The 27072-nt window shown below is 37.6% G+C and overlaps 2 protein-coding genes across 11 annotated transcripts in view; both read right to left on the minus strand.

The window, feature by feature from the left end:
- Positions 1 to 723: 723 nt before the first annotated feature.
- On the minus strand, positions 724 to 11094 carry LOC128018232 (leucine-rich repeat LGI family member 3-like). Of its 2 annotated transcripts, XM_052603621.1 has the most exons (9): positions 10678 to 11093; positions 8999 to 9070; positions 8268 to 8339; positions 6654 to 6725; positions 6026 to 6097; positions 5726 to 5895; positions 3749 to 3913; positions 3185 to 3275; positions 724 to 2042 (listed from the first exon to the last, which is right to left on the minus strand). In XM_052603621.1, exons 1-9 carry the CDS (start codon positions 10887 to 10889, stop codon positions 1313 to 1315), a joined length of 1656 nt encoding a protein of 551 aa, XP_052459581.1. In that variant the 5' UTR covers positions 10890 to 11093; the 3' UTR covers positions 724 to 1312. The 2 variants fall into 2 exon arrangements, with proteins under 2 accessions (XP_052459581.1, XP_052459582.1); XM_052603622.1 differs by lacking the exons at positions 8268 to 8339; positions 8999 to 9070 and having other exon boundaries at positions 10678 to 11094.
- Positions 11095 to 18560: 7466 nt separating this feature from the next.
- The window catches only part of LOC128018226 (fibroblast growth factor receptor 1-A), a 43404-nt gene continuing 34892 nt past the window's right edge, over positions 18561 to 27072 (minus strand). For 5 of the 9 annotated variants that reach the window (XM_052603604.1, XM_052603606.1, XM_052603603.1 and 2 more), the window contains exons 10-18: positions 25770 to 25914; positions 25538 to 25659; positions 23974 to 24084; positions 22618 to 22808; positions 22392 to 22514; positions 22052 to 22122; positions 21832 to 21969; positions 21643 to 21748; positions 18561 to 20429 (exon numbers count right to left, since the gene is read on the minus strand). In XM_052603604.1, the coding sequence (XP_052459564.1) occupies positions 20250 to 20429; positions 21643 to 21748; positions 21832 to 21969; positions 22052 to 22122; positions 22392 to 22514; positions 22618 to 22808; positions 23974 to 24084; positions 25538 to 25659; positions 25770 to 25914 (1187 nt within the window). In that variant the 3' untranslated portion in view covers positions 18561 to 20249. Of the gene's footprint in view, positions 20430 to 21642; positions 21749 to 21831; positions 21970 to 22051; positions 22123 to 22391; positions 22515 to 22617; positions 22809 to 23973; positions 24085 to 25537; positions 25660 to 25769; positions 25916 to 27072 lie in introns of all 9 variants that reach the window. The other 4 variants (XM_052603610.1, XM_052603607.1, XM_052603611.1 and 1 more) reach the window with 1 other exon arrangement.

Raw genomic sequence — 27072 nt, forward strand, 5'->3', positions numbered from 1 at the left:
TCCCCTGCCTAAAGGAGCAACAATAATTTACAGTATGTGGAAAATAATGTTTTTGAACCTTAAACCACATAAACACATTGCATTACACCAAATACTCAAAACAATGTTCTTTTGAGCAACGTCTTATGACCCTTTTAAATCCGTGATAGCTGTAGGTGAGGAATTGCGTTTGCAAGGAATGGTTCGCAAATAATCGTCAGCTACATCATTGAAAATGTGCGAGCGAATAGTAGCGAGGTAAAACTGGGAAGAAACCGAAATAGTCGCATATTCAACGCTGACGCCATCGCACTGGGAAATCAAATTTCAAAAATAAACAACATTTTGTAGCACAAATTAGACAATATTAAAATGTTTTGTCACATAAATGTTGAATGGTTTTTGTTTTGAACAATCCGTTTTAAATGTTTTCTTATGCTCTAAACAATGTAATGCCATGAAAAAAATGCTAAATTCAAAAAGCTTTTTTTTCTTTCTGGTTCTCAGGAGGATATATAACATATAGCCTACACAGTGACGATGAATGATCATACGGTTTCTGACTATTTTCACCATAGATTGTGCTAAAATGGAGACAGAGGAGGCAGAAAAGGAAGAACTTTGGCATTGAGGTACATGCAGAGCTATGGACAAAAAGGAATGAGAGGGAGTAGAAGGATAGACACAAGGTCGGAGAGATAATCACTCCAAGCTAGGAAAAAAAAATCCTGTGCAAGAAATACATAGGCTATATTTGAACTTTATTTTGTGACACATCATAAATTACATTTCCACTACAGTCATTTACTGTAATGCATGCTGATGACAGCAAAAAGTTTATAATGACCTACCAGTTAGTAAATTAGTCATATTGTTGTCCAAGTACGATAATTTAACATTTTCAGAGAATCATCTGCATAGAAAATCCTTAAAGCAAACCCTTAACACTCAAGCTCCAGTGGAGTGACTAAAATGAAACTTGTTATTTCTCTTGGTAACACATAATATTCATGTTCATGCTATGACGGTACAAGAATAAGGGAGTGACATCCGTCTAAAATATAATTCCCCTTTTTATATGAAACTGAACAACTTACATCCTTTTGGAGAAACATGTCATCATTCCAGTGCATATTGTACATATTTATTTAGATTTAAAGACTCAAATAGGTAATCCGTTTAAAGATTCAACATGTTTCTTGAGTTGATGATGGCTTACACTCACAGTAACTAATGTATGAGTATTCAGCAATGACAGAATCAATTCATGTGTGAATGCAGATGTAGAAAGATTCTTGCAGTTCTTGACGTTTACGCACTTACACCCTTAAGCCTATTTGGCACTGAGGTCCACCACTAGATGCTGGTAGGCCATGGTCTTTCCTTTAAAACTGGCCGCTAACAGAATATCCTTATTGTCAACAGAGACCAGGCTGAAGCCTCGAGGCGCGAGCATGTTGAGCTCCTGGAAGGGCTGGAATCTTTGAGTGAGCTCGTCCCACAGATAGATTCGAGAGAACGAATAATCGCTTCCCAGCAGAAGGTACTGCCTCACTCCGACGCTGAACGGATACACGGCCATCGAGCCCCGTGACGGCAGGGTTTGGATCTCTACGAAGCGTTGGCTGTCCCACCGCAGGATCTTCGAGTCTCCTATGAAGCGCGTGAGGCAGAGATACAGCACTTTTCGAACCCAGAAGTGCTTCACCATCTGCACATCGCCTGATTCGGTGATCTGAGAGTGGTAGGCAAACTGGCGTTGGCTGCGGTTCCACTGATACACCACCGGGGGCTGCGAGGTGCTAGAGAGTATGAGACAAGGTTTGGCGTCCACCTCCAGGAAGTCGATGTGAGTGTCTCTGTGCCAGGGATGGAGGGACTGGTGTGAGTAAAAGCCGTTACTGTTCCAGCGGTACAGACTGGTGGATCCCGCTTTAGAGCTGTCAACTACTGCGAAATACCAATCTCCTTCGATCTGGAAAGTCTCAATGAAGTTGGGTTTACGCACACGGGTGGTGTCGATGTCCTGGATTTTGACGAAACGCATTGGATCTTCCTCCCATCTGACAACAACAACAACATGATGTCACAATGATGCCATGATGATGACGATCACATAGAAACAGATACCATGTAAATCCAACTCCTTAAGATATTGAAACAGTTTATTAAATAAATTAGCATTCAATATTCTGGCGCTCATTTAAAATGTTTTACATGTTAAGAAATAAACTGTTTTTGTGTTTTTGTGAAGAGTCAACTGAATGGTGTACACACATCAGTTATTATAGTTTTCTATAAAATAGTGTTTTAGTTGGGCGTTTAATGTGGTGCAGGTCACCCTATATGAGAGTTTATTTCCACTATGGAATAAAAATTGTAACCGTTTTCCTCACATTTCCAAGTTTATATCTTATAATTCTTACTTTTCCCCTCAGAATCGCACGTTCTTAACGCACAATTGCAAGTTTACGCCAAGGAATAAAACGATAGAAAAGTTAACTGGGACTTTGTCTCACAATTTCTTTCTTAGAATAGTGGGATATAAACTTTAAAATGTAAACTCTGTATTGGAAGGAAAAAAAACAGAATTCTGAGCTTATATCTCGCAATTCAGACTTTTCTTCGCATGACTGCAAGAAGAAATGTAGAAATGTGAGACAAAAAGTTGCTTTTGTGAGATGTAAACTCAGAACGACCAGATATAAATGGTTCCAACTGTTGAAAACGTGTTTTTATAATTGTCTTTTTAGAATTGTGTTTATATCTTATAACCTTGCAATTCTGCGAAAAAGTCAGTATTACGAGAAAGTCAGAATTGCTAGAAAAAGATGTTTTTGTGAGATATAAACTTGCGAGAAAAAAATGTCCGAATTCTGAGTTTATATCTCGCAATTCAGATTTTTCCCATGTACCGATACACAAGTTGTCTTTTGGACAGATAAAGGACATCATTACTGTGTAGATCACTCTCTAAAACTCTCTATTTACATACAGTAAAACAGATGATCATGATGATCCACGTCAATAGATGGCACTGCAGTGACTTACGATAAAACTGTTGTGGTAATAGTATACTAAAAGTGTTTGAAGATTAGCAATGCTAACACTAAAGAAACACGAAAAAAACACTTGAGGGTTAATTGTGATTACACACTAAGTATTGTCAGACAATATTTGAGTGTCCATAGACACACAGACATACTTGTAGATGTGTGATCCTCCAAAGAGCTGAGCCACAACCATGTAGAGAGTGTTGTTGATAACCACAGGTTTACAGTACACAGCAGATCGAGCTGGAATGCACATACATTAGTATATTAGTAACTGAGTGTAACTACGGTTTGATCACATGACTCAAGTGAATCTTGATGCACTTTTGAGTATTGATTCTTAATGTTGTGTGAAATCTAATACTCCAGAGCACAGGTTTCCTTCCCTTGTGAAAAAGAAGTTCACTTAATTATACTGAATGTGCACTTGTAGTGTACTTCAATTGTAAGGTATATATATATATATATATATATATATACTACTTGCAGATGATATTAATGAAATAATAGTCTACTTATAAGCATACACTTTCATTCAATTAAGTGTCTGAAAAGATGAAGTTCAGTTGTCACTGTTGCGAAACATAGGATTTGTTCAACGGGTAAAAAGATTGGGAAACCACTGCTTCAGACAAGACCTCCATAGATAATTTTCAATGGAAATGTCTATTTTTATTGGTTCTGTTAAATAAAATAATAAATAAGTTTTGACTTACATGTGATGTTGTAATGTGTCTTGAAAAGCATGTTCACATGATCCCAAATGAAGACGGTGCAGATTCCAGTGTTGGGCTGAGCGAAAACTACGTACTGGTCATCGTTAAACTCGTACGACTCCACAGATAGAGACTGGAACGAGTATGACTCATATACAGCAAAATCTGGATTAGAAGAACATTCCACATCAGAGTCAGTGTATATAGTGAGTCCTTCAACACATTTCTTTTGAATCCACCATACAGTCAAACCAACGTTTAATCACACCTTCAACATTTCACACATTATCATAGTTTATTCGCTATAAAATGGTAGTTTAATATGACAAGAACTCAGAGCTAAACTGTGTAGTCAGTAAAGCCTTTCGGTAACACTTTCTATGAAGCCTTTATTTATAACCTGTTATATGCTTTTGACCACTGGGTTGGTTGAGTCCAAAAACACAGTTTCAACCAATCAGCAGTAAGGGGCGTGTGATAGGAAGAAGAGAGCGAGAGATGGAAAATAAAAAAAGGAAGAAAAGGAAAATTTCAGAGGAACAAAACATTAAGAAGAAGGGCAAAGGTGTAAATTACTTGAGTAATTTTACTTGATTACTGTACTTAATATTATTTTGGGGCATTTGTAATTTAGTCAAGTACAATTCAATCTGACTACTTGTACTTTTACTTGATAACATTTCTGTAGAAAAAACTGTAGTTTTTACTCCTTAAATTTGATTTCATCTTGAAAAGTATAATGTATTTTAATTTTATCTTATGCACATTAAATATGGTAAACAGGAGCTCAAAAGTGAGTTTCTGACGTGAGAAATAATGATCACTGTTTTCATGCATCAAACACACATTTCTATTTCATTTATGACTTTCATCAGGAAAATGTCTGGCTTCGAAAGTTCACTATCAAATCTGAGGAAGCAAATTGAGGTAGCAAAGTTGTGCCCCAAAACATTACCGTCTCCAGCCGTGAGAGGGCTCCTGTAGTCTACACTGAAGACATCTCTCTTGCGGCTGTAGATGATAAAACATACAACGTTAACGTTGTATGTTTTAATTCTATGACTCTCCTCATTAATTCAACACGTTCTTTATATATATTTCTGGAATATATTTCTAGCCTCTCCATCACATCTTGCTCTTTAAAGAGATAGTTCACCCAAAAATGAAAAATCCCTCACCATTTACTGAACCTCTGTCATCCCAGAGGTTTATGACTTTCTTTCTTCACAAAAGCAAAGATTTTTAGTCCAGATAAAGCAAGGGGACAGAACCCCTTCAGAAACCACACAAAGTGAATGATTACCAGGGGTTGAATGAGTTACTGTCATATTCTCTTTGTGTTCTGTGTACTTCCACTTGAGTAAAATTTCAGAGGTGAAGAAACTCAAGGAATCAGACGCCGAGGTTGCTTTGTTTCTTCTTGATCGGTGAGTTATGCTGATTTAACTTTTTACACAACTTTTCTGTGTTGGTTTTAGCTTGAATACGCTGTGGCCGGCACTCTTAGAAGAAACCGCCATCATCGCCGCCAGGGTTGTGTACGTACATGTGGGGCGGAGTTATCAAAATAGGGGCAAGGTCCTATTGGGGTATGGGCGTGTTTGTTTGGGTGCTTTCAAATATCAACATTGGTTGCAAAAATCGCTTACTACACCTTTAATATAAGCTCAAGGTAATCTCAGGAAGCTTAATGGAACTACAGAGATCGAGGGCTTTAATGCCGAACACGTACTCACTAGTCCACTTTCACAGATCATTGTGTTTAAAATCACACTCCTGCATACTACTCTAATTAAAACTTTCCAGAAAATGTAAAAAAAAAAAAAATGGAAAGTGCTGTCGAAAGATTAATGGTGCTGACGCTGTCACGTGATCATAGTAAAGGGGACGTCCACATACTTTTATTAATGTATAGTACATATGTTACTTCCAGGCACCAGGCTGAAATGCCATTTGTGCAGATCTGAACTTGGTCACCTGCGCTGAGGCAGTTGAAGTCACGTGGTGTGAGGTCATGGATGCGGCGGCCCTGGAACTCAAAAGGACTGTCGCAGTAAATGGCGGGAACCGAGGTGTTGGTCTTCTCCATCCAGTCAACCAGCCATTTGATCTTACAGTCACAACGGAACGAGTTCCCTCGCAGGTCTCTGCATCGGAGACAAGAGATGAAAAAACACACTCATTTTCACCTGTTTCTATTTGACATGCAGAATAAATGAGTTAGGGTTCTGGGTTATTTTTGTAAGAGCCCCTCACAGGGGAATGTCTGGTACATACAGGTCAGTGAGGATGTCCAGGTGCTTGAAGAGATCTCGGGGAAGCACCTGCAGGTTGTTGTTGGACAGAGACCTGATAATGGAGAGACATAACAGAATCCATTTATCATGTTGGATTGCAAATTTAACATTCTTCATTTGAATCTATAAGGTACAATAACTAGTCTGAATATTCAAAGATTGTGGAGTGGACCATATACAAAAGTGTTCTGTTCCAAAGGTGTCTAAAGACAAACCTCAGATAAAATGCATCCATAGAAATATCTTTATAAATATTGACCATCCCGAAAACCATAGTAGAAGTCGCACAATCATATTTTCCAGTGTGTCTTAATATGTTTTAAACTGTTACTTTAAATCACGTTTAACATGATGAAACAAAATAATTGTTTATTTATTTTTATTGTTTTAACTATTTACTTGTCTTAATCCAATTGACAACTGCTTCTCTTCATCTATTTTTTATTTTATTTTACCTTTTTCAAGAACTCATGAACATTTCATCTTACACTGTGTCTACACCGAACGCGAGCAACAGCTGTCAGTTAAATGGATTTAATCAATTTTTATTGATTTTTTTTATCGTTACACTAATAACTGATTATTTTTATAGGCAGATCAATACATACAGATGTGTCAGAGACTTCAGTCCTCTGAATGTGTGCTTTGACAGGGCTTGGATGTTGTTGTTCTCAATAAATCTGTAAGGAAACATGGTTAAAAAAGAAAGAAAAAAGAATATGAGAATTAAATGAACCATTAAAGGCAATGTAAATCAATTCAGCCAACAACACATACACATATTTGTAGATACGATTTAGGTACTGTGTGCCATTTCAGAGAGAAAGATCAGAGATTAGGACAGGGATATTAATCAAATGCACATTTTCTCCCATTGTATTCATTGTAATAAACGCTAAGGATGTGAAAGCATGGCGCCTGCTCCCTGATGGATTCATGTGTCACAGCATTCAAGTAGACTTCTGCAAACCTTGCCACATTTGCTTTCTTAATGCTTTCAGTTTAATGACACTGAGGTTGTGGGCGTTTTCATTAATGCTAAAAGCTTTCTGCAACTGCAAGTCCTTCCCCCTTCTCTCTCTCTTTTATCTCATTCACTCTCTTTCTGCAGTCAATGAGCTGCCAATGCTTTCATCTGGAAGACAACGCTCACTGAATCTAAAGAAGGACTCGGAAGAAACTGCACAAGCTGCATGATAAGAGACTCAGACGCGCACAGTCTCGCTCGAAGATGTCTTTTTAAACCTGGTGAAAGCTATTAATATTCCCATTCACCTCAGTGGCTTTCAAAAAGTATTAGATTTCAATGTACATTTTTTAAGAGGTGTCACATCTGCTGTTATATAAAGAAACGCAGTGGTGAGGAAAATGACTTTTAAGAGTAATGCACTACAAAATTGATTTACTCCATCGAAAAGTAACTAATTGCGTTTCTTTAGTTACTCTTTGTGAACGTTACTTTTTATCAGTATTTTGTTGTAAATACAAAAGTAATGCATTACTTTACTAGTAATCTGATTACGTTTCCCCACTGATCAAATTTAATGTTGGGTTAAAACATATTTTAGTTAGATAATAATTTTGAGCAGTAATAAATTTAGTTTTTGGCATCTACCCAATGACCTTTCAATATTCTGTAAAAGAAGGTAGTTTTTATCAGCTATCTCATTTATAGACAACCACAATCTCTTTGGTGAATCAATATGAATTTGGCACGTCCTCTAACAGGAGGCTCATCTAAAACACAGAAGAGGGTCATCAAGTCCTAACTGACAGGAAACTGAAAGACTTGTAGAAAGAACGGGAGACAGAGGAAGACTGGAAGAAAACGAGAGGAACTCAGCACAGTTCCAGAGAAGACAAGACTAGTGTTTCTGTTGGGAAAGCTCATATTGTGCCACATTGTCTCATATCAAGAAACCCGTTCTAAACACTTGTTTTCGAACTTTATATTTATCTGATGCTTTCTTTTATTCTATATTTATTTATGCAGAAAATGAATGCTAAAAGAAACGGCTAAAACCATACTTGTAGCTCATTTCATTTCTGTGAGCAAAAGCCAGTGTCTAAAAATATCAGCACAAATCTCACTGAAAATGCAACATCTAATCTGTCCATCTGTTGGGCGAGTGATCAATCCACCCACCCACCCACCAACCAACCCACTCCTCCATCCATCCATCCATCCATCCATCCATTAATCAGCATGGACAGATACTTACAGGTACTGCAGATGTCCAAGACCAGAGAAAGCATCGTCAGAAATCAGAGAGAATGTGTTTGAGTTCAACAGCCTGCGCAGAGCGAAGAGAAAGAGACTAAGAAAAGACTGTGCACTTCCATTGAGCTGAACATTTCTCACATATTGTTTTAGACACGGGTACTATATAGATGACAAATAAACTGCCACTGTTAAAATGTTAGCCCTCTGAAATAACAAAGATGGCCAAATCGTGAGCTCCGAAGCATTATAAGCACATTGTGTACTCCACTCATAGTCCTCTATAGTCCTTAAAATGAAAAATGAGTCCAGTAAACCAGCATCTTTATTTATGGTCTGAACTAAAAACGTCAAATAGAAGTGTAAGAATATGTTTTTATTGCAAATAATATAATATTAGCTACTGAAATAAAAGGCCACTTGAGTGTATTGAAAGATGTTTCTAAACAAGGCATTGCATGTGTGATATAACAGGACATCATGTTACGTCTCCGAGACTGAAGAACTGGCATGCTGTCATTTGAACACACACTTCTCTCTTGTCTTTCTCACACACAGAAACACTGTTGTTGTGTGAGTGTGGCCAGTCTGTAAATGGAGGCTCTGTCACCGATACACACCACACTACACACTGCTCAGACGTTACAATCCTCACTCTTTTATCCACTTTCAGACACACACAGACCATAATAAGACAATGCGCAGGACGATCATCGTGCATTTGGTACTTACAGGAACTGCAGGAGGAGCATGTGGGAAAAAGCTCCTTTGGGGATCTCTGTGAAAGCAGCGTTCACCATAGTCCTGGGAGAATAGCAGAAACAACGGCATCATCACCATCATCATCATCATCATCATCATCATCACCATCACAAATATAGTTGCTGTTACAGTCATCTTAAAGTAATAACTTTAAGTCTCTAAAACCTTGCCCCAAGTGAACATTTATAAACAAAACTAGATTTTCACGTATTCTAAACATTATGCATGATGCTCTCCTGTGCAAAACCACCACAATACTAAGATGTTTATGGTTGCTAAGGAATCTCTTTGTGGTTGCTAGTCACTATATGTGATGTTGATATGTAGTTTCAACGGTGTTCTGCTATCATGAAAAGTCCATCCTCAAGTCTCTTTGTAGAAAATGATGAACAATTTTCACTCAGAAACTGAGAAATTAAATTTCACAAATAATTACAAAGCATTGGATTGATTATGTCTTTATGAATTTAAATATATGGGATGTGTTTGGGATTCGGGGTGTTTAATTTTCATTACATGAATTCGATTTCATTAGTCGGAGTCCAGCTACTTGAAAGAGTAATTAAACGAATACAAGTTTCATGATTTGAGACATCATTTGAGTGCATATGCGATGAGTATGTATTTAATATTTAATACTTACATATAATAGCATACCATTAGCATTATGATGAATAATTTAGGAGAAGCACCACGTGTTCCCAATTTGTTTGTGTGTGTGTGTGTGTGTCTAAGTATATATATATATACAGTATATAGGTATATAGGTATATATAGGTAAAATTCATTTTAATCTAATTTGGAGCAGTAATTTTTGGCCTTTTTTTCTTAAACAGTTGCTCTGCACACCTGAAAGGATCTCAATATGTAATTATTAGAAAGTAGGACAGAGATCTTCCTTCCCTCTTCATATTCTCGGTCTGAAAATAAGGACACCGTTATAGAGCGCACAACTCTACAGTATATTACTCAGCTAACATGAGATCTATAGTTTGAGAAAATTCTTCAGAATACAGACAGGAATACAGGTAAACTCAGTTAAAAACCCTGGTTACATAAGTCTTCGTAAAATAATGACTTGTCTCCAAATATTATTAAATGAAATTTACTTGAACCCTCTGTAATCTTGTGGTTATGTCTCTACAGCAGACGTGAGCTGACTTCATTTAGACTTCACCACACTTTCTGTCAGCTCAGCAAAAGTACTTTCTGAGTCAGTTTAAAGGAATAGTTCACCACCATATGAAACTCAGAAAGTACTCTACATTACACAACATGCACTATATACACACGACAGTCTTCTCAAGCCATGAAACAGATCTGTGTGATAAACAGACTCTAACAAATATCAGGTTTTGGAGTCAAAACACTTTACAGGCCACTATATGTGACACTATATGAGCTCTATTTTTTTATCTTTATGATTGTATTATAATCATAAACCTTGTGTCACCATTCTAAAGGAATGAAGTCACTTGACAGGTGACGTAATGGCCAGCTTAATTTCCTAATACTTTACTCTAGACAGTCCATGTTATGCTGCTAATAAACTGATAATAGTCAGTTTACATGAGCGACTTTCCCATTTTTGAATATAGTCGACAAAAATAAGAGAAGAGACAGGTACATGTGGTCTTTCCAGTACTCACAGGGAGATAATTCCTGGTGGGAAGCTCTTGGGAATGGCCTTGGTGTCCACACAGAAGGCACTGTCTTTAGTGCAGGAGCAGGTGGCGGGACATCGTGGGGTTTTGGGAGCTCTGTGGCCCACCGCCATCCCAAACATACACAAAAGCAGCACGCAAACAGACAGCTGCCAGTCCGGCCATCGCAGGGTCCGTCCTGGCCTCGCTTGCACCATCTTCCACCTTCTCTTCTCCAGCTTGGGTGTCAAGAAACACAGATGGCTGGCTGATCCTGGTTTCTATCCGTCCCTATTAAAGAAGCTGCAAGAGAAGAAGATCCAGGGTGTGAATGAGAGACGTGGGGAGGTGTTAGACTCAGAGAGGGACACAGATAGACTGCTGCTGTTCCCTGGGCGAGTGTATGAGGGTGTATTGGATTTTCCCAGTGTTCTCTGCAGTCGTCTCTCTCTCTCTCTCTCTCTCTCTCTCTCTCTCACTGTGGCGCAGCTGTCAGAGCACAGACTGCAGGAGTGTATCAGCCAGCGCTGCTCTGCACACGCTCAGACTCAGACCAGAGTGCAGCAGAGCTGACACTGACTTATTAAAAATCACATGGACTAATGTGCTGCAGCAGGGGACACAGCAGAGAAAGTAGTGAGACGGGGAGCTTGAACCAAGATAAAGAGGTGATGGACCGGTCAGTGGAGGTTATACTAAATAATGCACTACAAGCCTCATGTTTATACTCCGGCATCACATCTTATAGAAGTCAGTGCACACGCTTGAAAAAGCACCTTTTAGATTTATATTATACTATATTTTATATTTGTGGTGGCTAGTTCCTGTTGGTCGTAGCTAATGACTGTGAATTCGAAAGTTTTCCGGCTTGATGAGAACAATATATGTAACCCCTCACCCACTCCCCACCGCCACACACACACACACACACACACACTTTTGTGGCGCCATAGAGCGCCCATTTATGAGCTTTTGCCAGTGTCTACCTATCATTAATACTGATGTGTGTGTTGAGTTTCGTGTAATTATAAGCATGATAAGTGCCTTAAAGCACCTGAAAAGTATTTGACACTAATATAGTATTTAAGGCGAGACACTGCAGGTGAATAGGGCAAAAATAAATAACTAATAGTTATCACCTTACTTACCCAGTTGATTGATTACATTGATTATTGCAAACATTTTTTGTATTACAAGTTTTCAAAAATGTTATGTTTAAATATGCAAATGAGGCATTATTTAATGAAATATGTGCTAATTTGCATAAATGTCTAGTACAAAAATCTGAACACTAGACTTCATTTAATTTTTTCGTTTAATTTTTATGACATATTAGAGTCAAATGTTTTTACAGAGGGAATTCTGGTTATCTTATTTTATCACACCATAATTCAGAAAATACTTTGAACAGCCAGAAAACAATATATTTTCACAATTTTGGGGGGAATAAAATATTGTATATAATCAAGGAAAATATATTTGAACAAATCCCTCTGTAAAAACTTCAGAATATACACAGGAATAAAAATGTCAAGTTTGGTGTGTGTAAGTGCTACTGAAGTGGAGATTTATGTCTCAGTGTTGAAAAAAAAAAAACTCATTTTGAGAAAACGGCCTTTAAAAATATGTATTGACACAAACAGATAAAGTGCTATAAAAGAAAAACTTAACACTATCTTTTGGATGTTTTCCTTCCACTAGTTTGAAAAAGCACTTTATGAAAAACCAAAAAGCCCAAAATCTCAAAATTGACAGGTGCTTGAAAAAAAAAAAAAAAAAAAAAAAAATGTGTTTTTGCCTGCAGTGTCTCACCTTAAGAGATCAGGAATCCTTCAGCAGTTTTACATCTGCCATGTTTTGACATTATTCTGATGAAGAAAATCGATTAAAAAGAAGAGGCTGATTTCAACCCTTCCTGCTGCCAGTTGGTGGTGCTATAACTTTGACTCCTAATAGATCTGCCTCATGAACAAACTGCTGAAGATTGTGATACCATTCGAGATATCAAACATTCCTTCACATTTTAGTATCCCCGAAAGGACAAGTATATCCAAATCCAGAGTGTATGCATTTTTTACCAAACCCTAAATAGCTGGCTATTATGAATATGCTATTAATATGTTATTACTATTAATAATATAATTTCTCCTGTAAATATACTGAGAAGAGAAGAGCTGTTCTATCAGGACAGTATAAATCTACTGACAATTCCTCTCACAATTCTGTCAAATCTGTAGAGTATATTAAATCTCAGCGTGCATTGTAATGTAACTTTAAAGACTAGGAGCAATGATAATACAGATGCTAACCTCAGCAAACGAGATTACTTGACGCTGGCTAATATCATTGTCCGTTTATATGAGTGAACACATTTAAGTCGGAGTGTTTCAAAGAACATGTTTGCGGGATAGTGTTCAGAGGGATTATTATGATGTGTGAACACAAGAGGGCTCTAGAGCATCAGTTTAAGGTTTGTCTGCTGAATGAAGAACAGGCCTCTTCTTCTTTTCCCCTGCACTTCCTGCCCTCGCGATCACTCTGTTCTTGGCCGGGTGGTACTGCGGCGGCGGGCACGGCTGTCACCAGCCGACACACACTCCGACTCTATTCAGCCGGTCCACGTCACAGGTACACACACCACAGTGACTCATGTTCTCACTTCCGAGAAGCCCAGGATGAGTTGTGGAGATACAAGGACACTCACACAGCCCTTGGACAGAGATTTGGAGTCTAACACATGTTTTATGGCCCTCTCTTTCTCTACACTCAGCAGTTTTCCCATCGGCATAGCATTACCAGCTGTGCTTCTGGAGCAGGGCCTTTCCTTCACCATATCGGATCTATCTATCTATCTATCTATCTATCTATCTATCTATCTATCTATCTATCTATCTATCTATCTATCTATCTATCTATCTATCTATCTATCTATCTATCTATCTATCTATCTATCTATCTATCTATCTGTAATCTAAATCCCTTGTCATTCAGGCCTGTGTGTGCTTTCATTAATCATCATGAGTCACGACTTCCGTTCTTTGGAGCAGTAACCTGTCTTGGCTTTATGCTGTTCTGTTTGGAAAGCCGTGGCCCACCGTGAATCACTGCCATGCTGATTCATAACAGAATAACGGCAGATAAACACACTATTGAGTTTGTGTCCCAAACCCATTTCCTGAAGCAGTTCTTCTGCCAGGTCTCTTGAAAGAGCCTCTGTGTGTGTTTCCCTCGCACATCTGTTGGAGTTTCTCCGTCTTTAGAAGTTTGGCCGATGTGTAAGGCTTGAGCAGGAACGTCCATGCGGTCGTTTTTGGCTTCTCTAGTATATGCTATGAATCAATTGCTTCAATGTTCTGGACTGAACAAATGGACTAAAAGGGATAGTTCACCCTCTCATCTTTTACTCACCCTCATGTTGTTCCAAACCCGTATGAGTTGCGTTCTTATGTTTTGAAGATTGCTGGTAATCAAAGCAGTCGGTGGTTTTCAGTGACTTCCATGGTAGGAAAAAAAAAATACTATGGAAGTCAATGGGAACCACCAACTGTTTGATTACCAGCAATCTTCAAAATATCTTCTCTTGTGTTCAGCATAGGAAAGCAACTCATACAGGTTGGGAACGACATGAGGGCGATTACATGATGACAGAATTTTCATTTTTGGGTGAACTATCCCGTTAAGTGGAAGTTACCTTAACATGCAGCAGAGAAAACTGGTCAAGCTGCACCTCGAGTGCCACAAAGAAGAAACCTTGAAAGGTTTACATAAAAATAAAAACACAAAATCTGCTCAGTAAAGCACATGTTCTTTACTTGAGGAGAACGAGGAGAGAGGAAGAGAGAACAACTGATTTATGCATTTCATTCAGCCCTACAGTCTTACCGAGGAAGAATTGTGTCCCATTTTGAAGCTAAACAATAGGAGTTCTGTCATGCAATTTAATCTAAACCCAATTCAATTAGGAGAATACAAAGACATAAGCTTCAAGGTTCGGTGATATGATTAGAGAGATTGAGGCAGACATCATTCAGTCATTTCTCCCTTCCTTCCACAAAACATGAGACCCAGATTTAACTAACCTATCAAAACTGCTCTCATTTACTCTGATCCTCAATCTTAGGATTGAAGCAAAAGATAAACGGCTCCAGTTATTAATAAGTAGGTGTCAATATTTTATATTGTCCAATGCAAAGTACTCTATAGCAGTAAAAGGATTAAAAAAAAAAAAAAAAAAAAAATATATATATATATATATATATATATATATATATATATATATATATATATATATATATATATATATAATCATTTTAACATTGCCAAAAGGTCACAACCTACATTATTCATCTATTTAAGATTCTGAAATTTAAAATTTAGAATGAGCCTCATTCCATACATTTGTAAAATGATACAGTGTATTTTTCTCTCCTAGGTATCTTTTTGTCTGTTCAGACAGGAAGAAGAAGTTTAGCTGAAGGGCTAAAGCTGTATAACAAGCTGACCAGTCAAGATCATAGCGCCCCACCTAGTGCATACTACAGGAGTAGATTGTGTACAATGAGTATATTACGACAGCGGAAATCTGATCCAGTGTGAGCGGGGCAGAGCACAGCCTCGGGGGAACAGGTGCATTATGGGAGAAGACATGTCTAGAGCAATCTAACGCTCCTTTCCACCCAAAGTACAGCAATTAAAATGGAGGAGAAAAAAGGAGTCTGTTTAATGTGACTTGGAATGAAAGGGATCATTACAAAAGACATTTTCTAGAACAGTAATTCCTTGATTAAAAGGGCCATTCACCTTCAGGCCATCCAAGATATAGATGAGTTTGTTTCAGAGCAGATTTGGAGAAACGTAGCATTGCATCACTTGCTCACTGATGGATGCCCTGCAGTGAATGGGTGCCGTCAGAATGAGAGTCCAAACAGCTGATAAAAACCTCGCAATAATTCACAAGTAATCCACTCCACTGCAGTCCATCGGTTAATGTCTTGTGAAGCAAAAAGATGTTTTTTTTTGTTCTTTTTTACTCCTCAGTGCATAATATTGGTCTCTCTTGTGAATCAGGAGAGTAATATGAGCAGATCAAGCATTGTTTACAAGTCTAAATAAGTTTTACAGATTATACAAATAATGTGAGGATTATGATGCGAGTGGAGTTTTTAACCAATTATGGATTAGGGACCCTAATATATATATATATATATTTTCATAATTTAAATTCTCAGTGTTTCCTTACGATCTTTTGTTGATTTCTTTGTCAGATTTCCGTTGGTTCTTTATCCACTTTATTCTGAAGGGAATGCAGGAACAGGAAGTAACAAACATTGCAGGATTTCAGATTGATTGACAGGTTGAGTGCCCTGTTTGGCCTTCTGTCATCTCTGCAGCAGTGACACTCATGCCTTACTCAGGGGGTCACTGACCCGAAACAGAGCCCACCCATGGATAAAGGTCAAAAAGTGCTGCAACAAGACATTCTTCTATAGAAATGTAGTGGACAACTTACCCCATATAGCGAATTAAAGTGTAAACTCCAGTTCTATGCTATCAGTTTAAATGCTTCAATTTGTTTTTATATTATATTATAAACCTAATAAATAATTGACCTCAAAAAGGGAATTCATCTGCTTTTTCATATGATCTATCTGTCACTATAGACCACAAACATTGTGCACGTTCTATTCATTAAGAACTCGTGCAGAAACAGCACATATGTGTAGGTTTGAACTCATCTAAAGTATTCAGTGAATAAACAAATCTCTCTTCATTGAGACTGCAATCTGAAGCTCTTTGAAGATTGGAGATGCCTAAATACCCTCTTTATCTCCAAATTCCTACATTTCCCTTTCCAGAGAGTGATGATATCAGAGCATGAACTCCACTAAAGACGCTCGGTTTCAGTCAGAGATAGCAGACGCTCCGTGGACAGGTGCTTACATGGCCTCAGTAGAGGAGAGCTGCTTATTTAGTTCTGCTGCTTCTACTCAGAACAACACATTGAATACAGAAATCACAACTGCTGACAAGGTTTGAGTGTGTTTGTCTGACTGAGAGAATGATGGAGTATGAGAGGCATTGAGACACGGTGTCAAGAACAGCCTCACATGAATCTAATATAGTAAACAACACCCAGACCATGAGTCTTTTCATTCCAATAGATGTTTGAATTGCTTTATATACACATACGATTTTTGAAAATGTTTTTATTTCTTTTCTTTTTCTTACTTTTTTTTTTTTTTTTAAGAAGTCTCTTATGCTCACTCATCATGATTGCATTTATTTGGCAAAAAATGCATTAACATTGTGAAATATTATAACAATTGAAAATAACAGTTTTCTATTTGGATATATTTTGAAATGTAACTTATTTCTGCGATCGAAACGGAATTTGCAGCATTATTACTCCGGTCTTCAAGTGTCACAAATCTGGACATTTTCTAAATATTTACACCAGTTGGAGTATTGAGCAAGTTTTGTTACACGTGCTCAAAAAACTGAACAAATATATATTTCTGGAAAATACCGAAGTTTAATAGAAAAGTTTATTATAACTACAAACCAATATTTGATCCCAAACTAGTCCCTTCTCGTAACCCTAACCATTCTACAATTATATAAACTTATTATTTTTAAATTATATATATATATATATATATATATATATATATATATATATATATATATATATATATATATATATATATATATATATTTTTTTTTTTTTTTTTTTTTTAATATAATTTAATACTCAAAAAAGAAACACACAAATCAAAGTTCTAAAATGTATCTACACATGTTGGTTAAGGGTTAAAAAACATTAAGTCACATATACACTGAACAGAAAGCATCCTTTCACTGACTCACTGCATGTTGCATTTAAAACAGCCTTACAGTGAATAAACCAATGAATACACAACTAAGAAAACAATTACTGCACTGAAACACTACACAACTATTAGGATCCTCTGATTTTGTTGGCTGCTCAGATTAGTTTGGCACAACACTGTGCACTTGCCCTATCTGTGATGCTGGGAAGTACAGGGCTTACATTGGATTCCATTCAACTTTGTGTGCTGAAGGCTGAATTCTGCTGACGTCGTTGAGTTAACACATAACACAGCTGTCCTGCTGACACTTCCCGGCATCTGCCCAATCTCATAATACAATTCACTTAACATCCTCCTCCCTTTCCATACATTTCCATTTCCATTTCCGTTCTTACAGCCACTTTCTGTTTTGTGAAGCTCAACAATCTTGTTCTGCTCATCAGAGCTAAATGGTTTGATTTTACTCTTTGTGATGGATCATTAAGGGCATTTGGTCTATGTGTTCCTCATATTTACAATCATTATATTTATAATAAATCTATATATTATAATTTTAAACAAATGTTTGGGAATACACTTCAGAGATATTTTGCTCAAGAATTTCTAGGGGTGCCAATAATTGTGGCCAACTTACATTTAATGTGATATACACACATACATACACATACACACACACACATACATATACATATATACATATATATATACATATATACACACACACACAAACACACACACACACACACACACACACACACACACATCTATCAAGTGCAAGGTAGGGGGTTCAATACCCCGGGAACACATGATAGGTAAAAATTGATAGCCTAAATGCACTGTAAGTCGTTTTTGATAATATATACACACACACACACACACACTGTGGTCACCATTCACTGTACAGAAAGGACAATTGACAGCGTTTTTAACAGCTGCTTCTTCAACGAAACTTTGAAACGATATGAAGGCGAGTAAACAATGACAGCATTTTACATTGATACAAACCATTCCATGGAGTGTTTCCTTTTCAACTCCGAAATAAGACATCAACACGAGCTGTTGCATGTAAAACAAAAGCGGATACATTTATTGATGCATTAAAGCTATAAATTTGGTGTTGACTAAACTGCAATGCACCAATCGCAATCATAATGCATGGCTTTGGAGAACACAGACGTGCCAGTCCATATCCGCTGACCCGCGGTGTGTCTCTCAGAACAAAACAATGTTCCACAAATTAAAATTTACTGCCACTGTCCCATAAACATGACAAACCGCATTAAATTTAAACTGCTGTATACTCTGCAACCTTCAACTATATTTTCAGCCGTATAAATCAAAGCTGGTACTTTTGTCTTGGCTGTAGCAGCGTGAGCTGGGCATCAGGGTTCATTTGGCTGAAGCAAGTGTGCGTCGCTAAGTACGTGTGGTGGAAGTGATGCATCAGCTGCTGGCAGGGAGCCAATCTCCACGGTAACGGTGTCTGCCGTCTGATGCGTTTGTAGCATAGCACCTCGTGAAGCTATAAATAAAACGCTAACGGCTTTTACACTGTAAGCTGTGCATTATAATTTTTAATCAGCCCTGCTAACCTGTGGCAAATGAGAGAGTCAGTTTCAGTGTAAACATAATTGATGTTGTAAACTCGTCACCTAGAGTGATATTTACAATGTTCTTTATGCGGTATGAAAGGTTTTGCGATTAGTTCGTCAACAGCATTTTATTGGATGTAAATTTAGTGGAGTAACACAAGCGATCTGTTGATCTCAACCATATTCGACCATTGCTTTAATGTAGGGTCATCTCATTACACGAAGCTAAACGTTTATAGCATCTCTCTGAGGTACATCTCATGTGATTTTTTTCATTGGGAATTTCATTTTTTCCTTCGATCTTTCGATAAAAATCATTGATTTGCTACGGAGGTGCTTAAGACACAAAGAAAAGAACCTTTTCAATTCATATATTATAGCTTAAGTCTGACGCTGCACTCCGTACCATCAGGAAGATAGCAGCGGTTTTGAGCCACTTCTGCCCACGCTGCATCAACGGTGGAGGAGGACAACATTAAGTAACAAAACTGGCCATCTATCAGCTCTTAATAATATCATTTCATCTACAATTCTCTTGGACATTTCTCACCGTCCCTTTCGGAAAAAAAAGCTACACTTCCAAAAGTTCTACATAAACGCATCCTGGTACAAAAAGCAACACAATTCAAATAGTATAATAAAAATAAGGGTAGAGTGTAAATATATATTCATATTTATACATTTCTAGATGTATTTACAAGAAAGGCTGTCAGTCAGATCAACTGTGTGCCCGTTGTTAAAATACATTCGGGCAGAGCATTTAGTGGAAAAGATTTTCTAATGAATTTGGTCAAAAGGAAGGTCTCTGTTTTTATCTAAACACTCCCAGCATCCATCAATCGGTTCCTTATTCGATGATGGTAACGTCTTCAAGATTTTCTTTACTACAGATTGCAGGAGGATATTTTATATTGACGAGTCTTGAGAAACACACTTTCTGCTCAAGCGCCCTATAGCTTTATAGCAACAACAGGTCAGTGAAGGCCCAGTTTGTTCTCTTCCCAATCGTGTGAAACTAGCGTCTCATCGTGTGAAGTCATGCCCCGCTCTTCAGCTCTTGGCCGCTCTGTAGTGTGCTATGTGGCAAAGCATTGTCTCCTAGAGTTCGTGAGTCCAGTCAGGTAGCACACTGGAGAGGAACTGAATGTGAGTGAGCTCAGCGCTTTTTAAACGCCACTCCGCGGTTGGGATGAGGGGGCAGTTTGGGCAGGCATGGCTCATCAGCGCCGGGGTCATGGGAGAACACCGAGTCTTCACCGGAGGAGCACGTCGAGCTGCGTGTGTCGGGGAAATTGGGAGAAAACTGGTCCAGAGACACAGACAGGTCCAGATACTCCTGAAAAACATGTAAAATACACAGAAAATGTATTATGAAGTGAAGTGAAGTGACATTCAGCCAAGTATGGTGACCCATACTCAGAATTTGTGCTCTGCATTTAACCCATCCGAAATGCACACACACAGAGCAGTGAACACAAACACACACACTGTGAGCACACACCCGGAGCAGTGGGCAGCCATTTATGCTGCGGCGCCCGGGGAGCAGTTGGGGGTTCGATGCCTTGCTCAAGGGCACCTAAGTCGTGGTATTGAAGGTGGAGAGAGAGCTGTTCATGCACTCCCCCCACCCACAATTCCGTCCAGCCCAAGACTAGAACTCACAACCCTTCGATTGGGAGTCCAACCCTCTAACCATTAGGCCACGACTTCCCCTGTTAATACAAAAACTATTATTATTATTATTATTATTTAGCTGTTGTTAAAATGTATTATTATTGAATAATTATAATAGCTATTATTATTATTTGTTAATTTATTTGTATTATTGTTGATGATGATTATTAGTAGTAATTATTTAATAATAATAATAATAATAATAATAATAATAATAATAGTTATTGCATTTTTTCATAATTTATTATCAATGACTATTAATATTATTAATTCTTGAACCATTACAACAATAATAATAATTACTTCTACTACTATTACTAAAGAACAACAAATTATTTATTAATAATATTTGTTGTTATTTTGTCATTAAGGTAATATTATTTGCTTATTTATTATTATTGACATTACTATGAATCCATGAACAGCTACAATAATAATAATATTTATTATTGGATCATTTATTTTTATTCGTCTTGATGATGATAATTGATGATTAAACTATTATTATTAACTAATTATTAATTAAGGCGGGCGTACACGGTGCGAATTCGGATGGTCGGAAGATCGTATGTCCACGCACACGGCACGAGTGATTTTATCTGAAAATCATACGGACGAGATATACAACGCGATTTTACAACCTGCGAATTCCAGAAGCAATCGCGCAAAGTTAATAAGACGTGCAATAAACTACGGAATTCAACAACAACACTGAGTAATAAAAATTTATCATAATTATTTGATATTTCTATGCTGTTATTCGGTGTCACAATTCAAATTATTTAGATTAAAAAATACGTTTTTCTGCAGCACAGTTTCAATGTCGTGTAAAGCACTGAAAGCTGATTTGTGGATATCAAAGTGTTCTGGCTCACCTGATTGGACGTCATAGAGAGGGTGCGGTCTAGATCCTCCACCAGATGTTTGAACGTGGGTCTCTGGGATGGGACGGCATGCCAGCAATCTCTCATCATCATATACCTACAGAAGGAACACGGGTTTAAAAACTGTAATAAGAAAGCTCTAGCATCATGTCAGAAAGTATAGCATTAAAACGATCTTACAGTTCGTGGGTACACGTGGAGGGGCGGTCCATGCGGTGGCCCTCCTTTAGCAGTTTAAAGAGCTCCTCGACAGGGACACCTGGGTACGGTGAGCCACCAAGAGTAAAGATCTCCCACAGCAACACCCCAAAAGACCACCTTACATGCAAAGAATGACCATTATTAACAGAAAACTGCATTTAGTATCCGAGTGAGTTAGAGAGAATATATTCAGACGTACACGTCACTCTGATGGGTGTAAATGCGGTCGAACAGAGCTTCAGGTGCCATCCATTTCACTGGTAAACGACCCTGTGGAAAACACAAGCCCTTCATTCATTTACTCATCATCTGTTTGGGATTAAAGAGCTGATATATAAATGCTGCTTTCAAAACCTGCTGGGAGGAAACTGTAATTATTAGTGGTGCTTGCGATTAGTGTTGCCCCATAGACATGTGAAGGAACTGAGCACAAGTTTTTCCTACTATGGTAACTTGCACAGGAATTCTGCATCAGACATAACTCTGGATCACAATGTCATGGGGGTGGGCTCATTTTACTCAAGCAACCAAAATCTTACATTGGTGGTCTTCTTGTAGTAATCAATATGATGGATGTCTCTGGCCAGGCCGAAGTCTGCGATCTTCATAACGTTATCTTCAGTTACCAGGACATTACGCGCAGCCAAGTCTCTATGAATACACTACAGCAGAGAAAACATGCATGCATATCAATCGAGCAAATAATTAATCCAAGTCATATGTTACGTTGACTGATATGAGAACAGAAGCATTTGAGATGCCAACCTTCCTGGATGCGAGGTATTCCATGCCCCGTGCCACCTGGTAGGCGCAGGACACCAGGTCTTTGACTGACATGTTCTCCTCAGGCACCTGGTCGGGGTTGTAGCAGTACTCCATCCCAGGAGGACGACGGGCACGCAGAAACTCCCGAAGATTGCCCTTTGAAGCAAACTCCACTATGACGTAGAGCGGACCTGATAATGGACATATAACAATATTTCAGTCACATAATTCATGTAGCAATACAACCCAACCGATCAAAATTAGTAGTTGAATGAGTTTTACAATGGCTAAAGCTATTATATTGCCAGTATAAAATCTGCCTTTGCAGTCACTTTTGATCAAATGAATGCATCCTTTATAAACAGTTTTTCCTTCTCCCGTTTTAAAAAAAATCTGTCCGCATGAAAACGCAAACGTATGATATGACGCACTGTCAAGTGCATGCCAAACCAATAGGTGGCGATATAATCTTAACCGTAAAGCCATGTTGGCCAATCAGAAGCCTGAAAAAGTTTCCTGTAGGCGGAGATAGTGCAGACTCCGACGTCACAAGCCAAAAACTCGGGTTACGCTTTCTACACGATAACACTGCAACAGGAGTTTTTGAAAATCTTCACCCTAGCGTTTTCAAAAATGTTCGGTTTCAGTGACCTGACGCTGCGTTTGCGTGTGGATAAATGGTCTAGCTGCGTATAAAAAGATGTTTAAAAGAATAAAAAATAACCGCGTTCATGTTGATATCGCCTAAACCTATTAGAAATCTCTTTCATTTTAAAGTTGTATATAAAGCCAAAATAAATAAAATATAAAAACTTTTTACAAATATAACAAGAAATGTTGCCTTAGTAACTTACTGAAATAAATTAGTTTAAGTACTAAATTGACTAAAACTGAAATATTATATATGTAACTAATAATTTTTTTTTACAAAAACCTCTAACAAAATACTCAAATTGGAAACCGAAAATATTAGAAAAGCGATTTCAAAATTTTAACCAATAATATAATCGTGCATAAAAAAAAATAATTAAAAAAAATATAGTAGTGTACTTAATTCACAAAATATTTTTAAACAAATTAATATTTTATTTTATACCAAGGTAGCCTTAAAGAGACCGCTGTTTGTAATCGAGGATTTACAAGTGATTCAATAAGAAAGCTGGGTTTAATTTATCTAGCATGTACAATCTCAATAGTTGGACTGAAGATAACATCCTGTCCTTTTGAAGTAAAAAGTGCAGCATGCCTTACAAATTGATTTTGAAATATGAAATGATTTACACCCGTATTGTATTATCCTTAAATGTCTCCCTCGGCCCACCCATCTCTCTCCCTTCTTGACTCATCCTTACTCACCATCTTGTGTGCAGGCCCCCAGCAAGTTGATGATGTTCTTGTGTTTGCCAATAATCTTCATCATTTCCATCTCGGAGATGAGGTCTGACAGGTCTTTCTCTGTGGCATCAGCTACAAAAACAATATTGATGAACACACAAATATCTTAGTATGACAGGTCACGAAGCCTTCAGCCTCTAAGCTGTGAGGGGCAAACAGTCTGTGCACATGGGTCATCTTATTTATGCTTTCCTTTTTCATTTTTTTCTGGTGTTGACTTGAAATCAACTTAATAGCACACAGCTTATTTAATGTGTGTAATCTGATGCATTTTTCAGTGAAACTCACTGACAAGAGTCTGACTTAATTTTAGTGGATATAAAAAAATATGGCTATACTATTAAGTTTTTTTTCTTCCTTTTTTATAAAATAATATTAAATGATGAATTGTGTACACCAAATCCAGGGACATTTATTATTTTGATCAGATTAATTTAGTTTGTTACAATTTATGATTGTGTTGAGAATAAGACTGTCTATGTGCGATGCATTACAGATCAGTAAGTGAGTCAGATGTTAATTAATTGAATGGATCAAATGGAAAATAAGAGTTTCAAAGTCTGTTGGTGAGTCTGCTTCACCAATTTAGCTTAAAGAGTAATTTATTTGTGAATCAACCAACATAAATATGACAGATTAATTATGCAGTAGTGCTGCATATTCAGCAATGCAGGGGAGTGTTTTTATTGTTAACAAACTTTTTAAATGTATATATATATATATATATATATATATATATATATATATATATATATATATATATATATATATATATATATATATATATATATATATATATATATATATATAGCTGCAAATAAGGCTATAGTATTATGAAAAAATTTGAATAAAAACCTAAAAAAAAAAAACATTGCCTTTGGTAACTGAAATAAAAACAGTTTAAGTTGAAGTAATAAGATTACTAAAAACAAACAAACAAATACATCAATCTAAAAAGAACCCAACATTAAATTTATTTTAATCTTTAGAAAATATTTCTTTTTTTTTTAAAGAATATTAAATCTAAATATGTACAACATATTAAAACCATGTACAAAAAATAACAAAAGCACATAAGATTACTAAAAATGTAATGAAAACTGACAATATAAATTAAAAAATAAAAAGCTAATTCAAAATTATTATTATAATAATATCTATATTAAAAAAAATAATTAGTTATTTTACAATAGCATATAAATAAAAAATAAATAAATAAAAATAATAATACAAAAATGATACTAATTCAGAAATTATCAGCACACAAAGAGTCAGAGTGTCTGCTAAAGTTTGCAGGCATTCACTCACTGAGGAGGGGATGGGAAACAGCAGAATAAACAGCTGCTGTGGTAAGGTATGAGAGACAAGAGCTCGATTAACATGCTTCAGTGTCAAGGTGAAATACAGGCGAAAGCTCAGCAGACCATCAGTTCCCTCATGAGATACTGAATTCCAGACAGAGTTTGCTGGATTATTTCCAATTTTACACAACTGTCGGCTAACAACAGCGGCAGTAAACACTTACATTTGAGCATCTTGACAGCTACTTTGGTGACACGACTGGGTTTGTCTTTATCCATCCCAATAGCCTCAGCCATCATCACCTGCCCAAAGCAGCCCTCGCCAAGCGGCTTCCCGAGAACCAGCCTGACACACAAGCACACACGATATTAATCACGTGAATAACCAAAATTTCACCAGGCCATACATCAGATGGACAACAGATGAGGAGTACAGTGTATGTATGTTTGTGTTACCTGTCTCTGGCCACCTCCCAGCGTGGGTCCTGGGGCAGTTCATATTCGGAGACCCCTGACAGCATAGGGGAGCCGCTGGAGGACAGGCGTGAGGGCCGGACCAGCATCCCACCCGAGTGCATAGACGAGCTGGAGTCTACAGACACCTGTACAAAAACACTTACAATTACTCTCCGTACAACACAGCAAGATAAATACACATATGGAGACTTGTGTGTATGTGAGTTACTTGCTCAAGAGGCACCTACAGACACTGATGCAGATACCAAAACCTAAAACTCAATAATCAGCTCAACAAGAAATTCAAAGTTTACCATTTGTGACCAACATAAAACCTTGAGGGAAAACGATTTCCTCATGCAGGTTTCGCAACATATTTAAGTTTGTCACATAAATTCAGAGATGCTAGGTTTTTTTCAATGCCGGTTTCATAGCAGGTTCAAGTTGGTCAAGCAGATTCGTTCCTTCTTGGTTTAAAAGTGACTTTATATGTCGCTAGACTTTTGACAAAAAACTTCAAGCCTTGCAGATTGCTAAAGCGGATTCCAAATCATCAGTTCTCATTATGCTGGATCTATCTGCTACCTTCGATACTGTAAATTATCTGATTCTTCTGTCCACCCTCTCATCACTGGGCATCACAGGGACTACATTTCGCTGGTATTTATCTTATCTCACAGGTTGGTCTTTCAGAGTGGCTTGGGGAGGGGAGGTATCCAAAGCACATCACCTGGTCACTGGGGTTCCTCAGGGATCAGTTCTCGGACCCCTCATCTTCTCCATACACACTACATCACTGGGACCCATCATCCAGGCACATGGTTTCTCCTACCATTGCTATGCTGAAGACTCAGCTCTATCTTTCATTTCAACCAGATGATCCAACAGTAGCTGCATGGATCTCAGGCTGATTGGTGGATATCTCTGCATGGATGAAGGAACATCACCTACAGCTCAACCTGGCAAAGACTGAGCTTATTTTCTTCCCTGCCACTCCTGCTTAACATCAGGTTTCACCTTCCAGTTAGGTTCATCAACAATTACCAGGAATCTTGGTGTAATTTTTGATGGCCTGCTAACTTTCAAAGACCACATAGCAAAAATCGCTCGTTCATGCAGGTTTGCATTGCACAACATCAGAAAAGTCAGGCCCTTCATAACAGAGCTAGACTTTAGGCTAGACTGCTGCAATGCACTTCTGGCTGGACTTGTTGGAATGCCGGTTGCGGCTCGCATCAAGTTTAAAACAATGATGCTTGCATATCAAAAAGCCACAGGCTCAGCAACCTCCTACTTCCACTTA

Source organism: Carassius gibelio, chromosome A8, assembly GCF_023724105.1.
Source record: "Carassius gibelio isolate Cgi1373 ecotype wild population from Czech Republic chromosome A8, carGib1.2-hapl.c, whole genome shotgun sequence".
Taxonomy (NCBI): Eukaryota; Metazoa; Chordata; class Actinopteri; order Cypriniformes; family Cyprinidae; genus Carassius; species Carassius gibelio.

Bases quoted from the DNA above. Each gene is read 5' to 3' on its own strand.
- LOC128018232 (XM_052603621.1), bottom strand. From the start codon at position 10,889: ATGGTGCAAGCGAGGCCAGGACGGACCCTGCGATGGCCGGACTGGCAG. The intron at 6,098-6,653 runs GTATGTATTGAT...CTCCATTATCAG, and splicing joins CTGAAGTCTCTGACACATCT to GTCTCTGTCCAACAACAACC. The intron at 3,914-5,725 runs GTGACCAAGTTC...CTTCTAATCCAG, and splicing joins CTTCAACTGCCTCAGCGCAG to ATTTTGCTGTATATGAGTCA.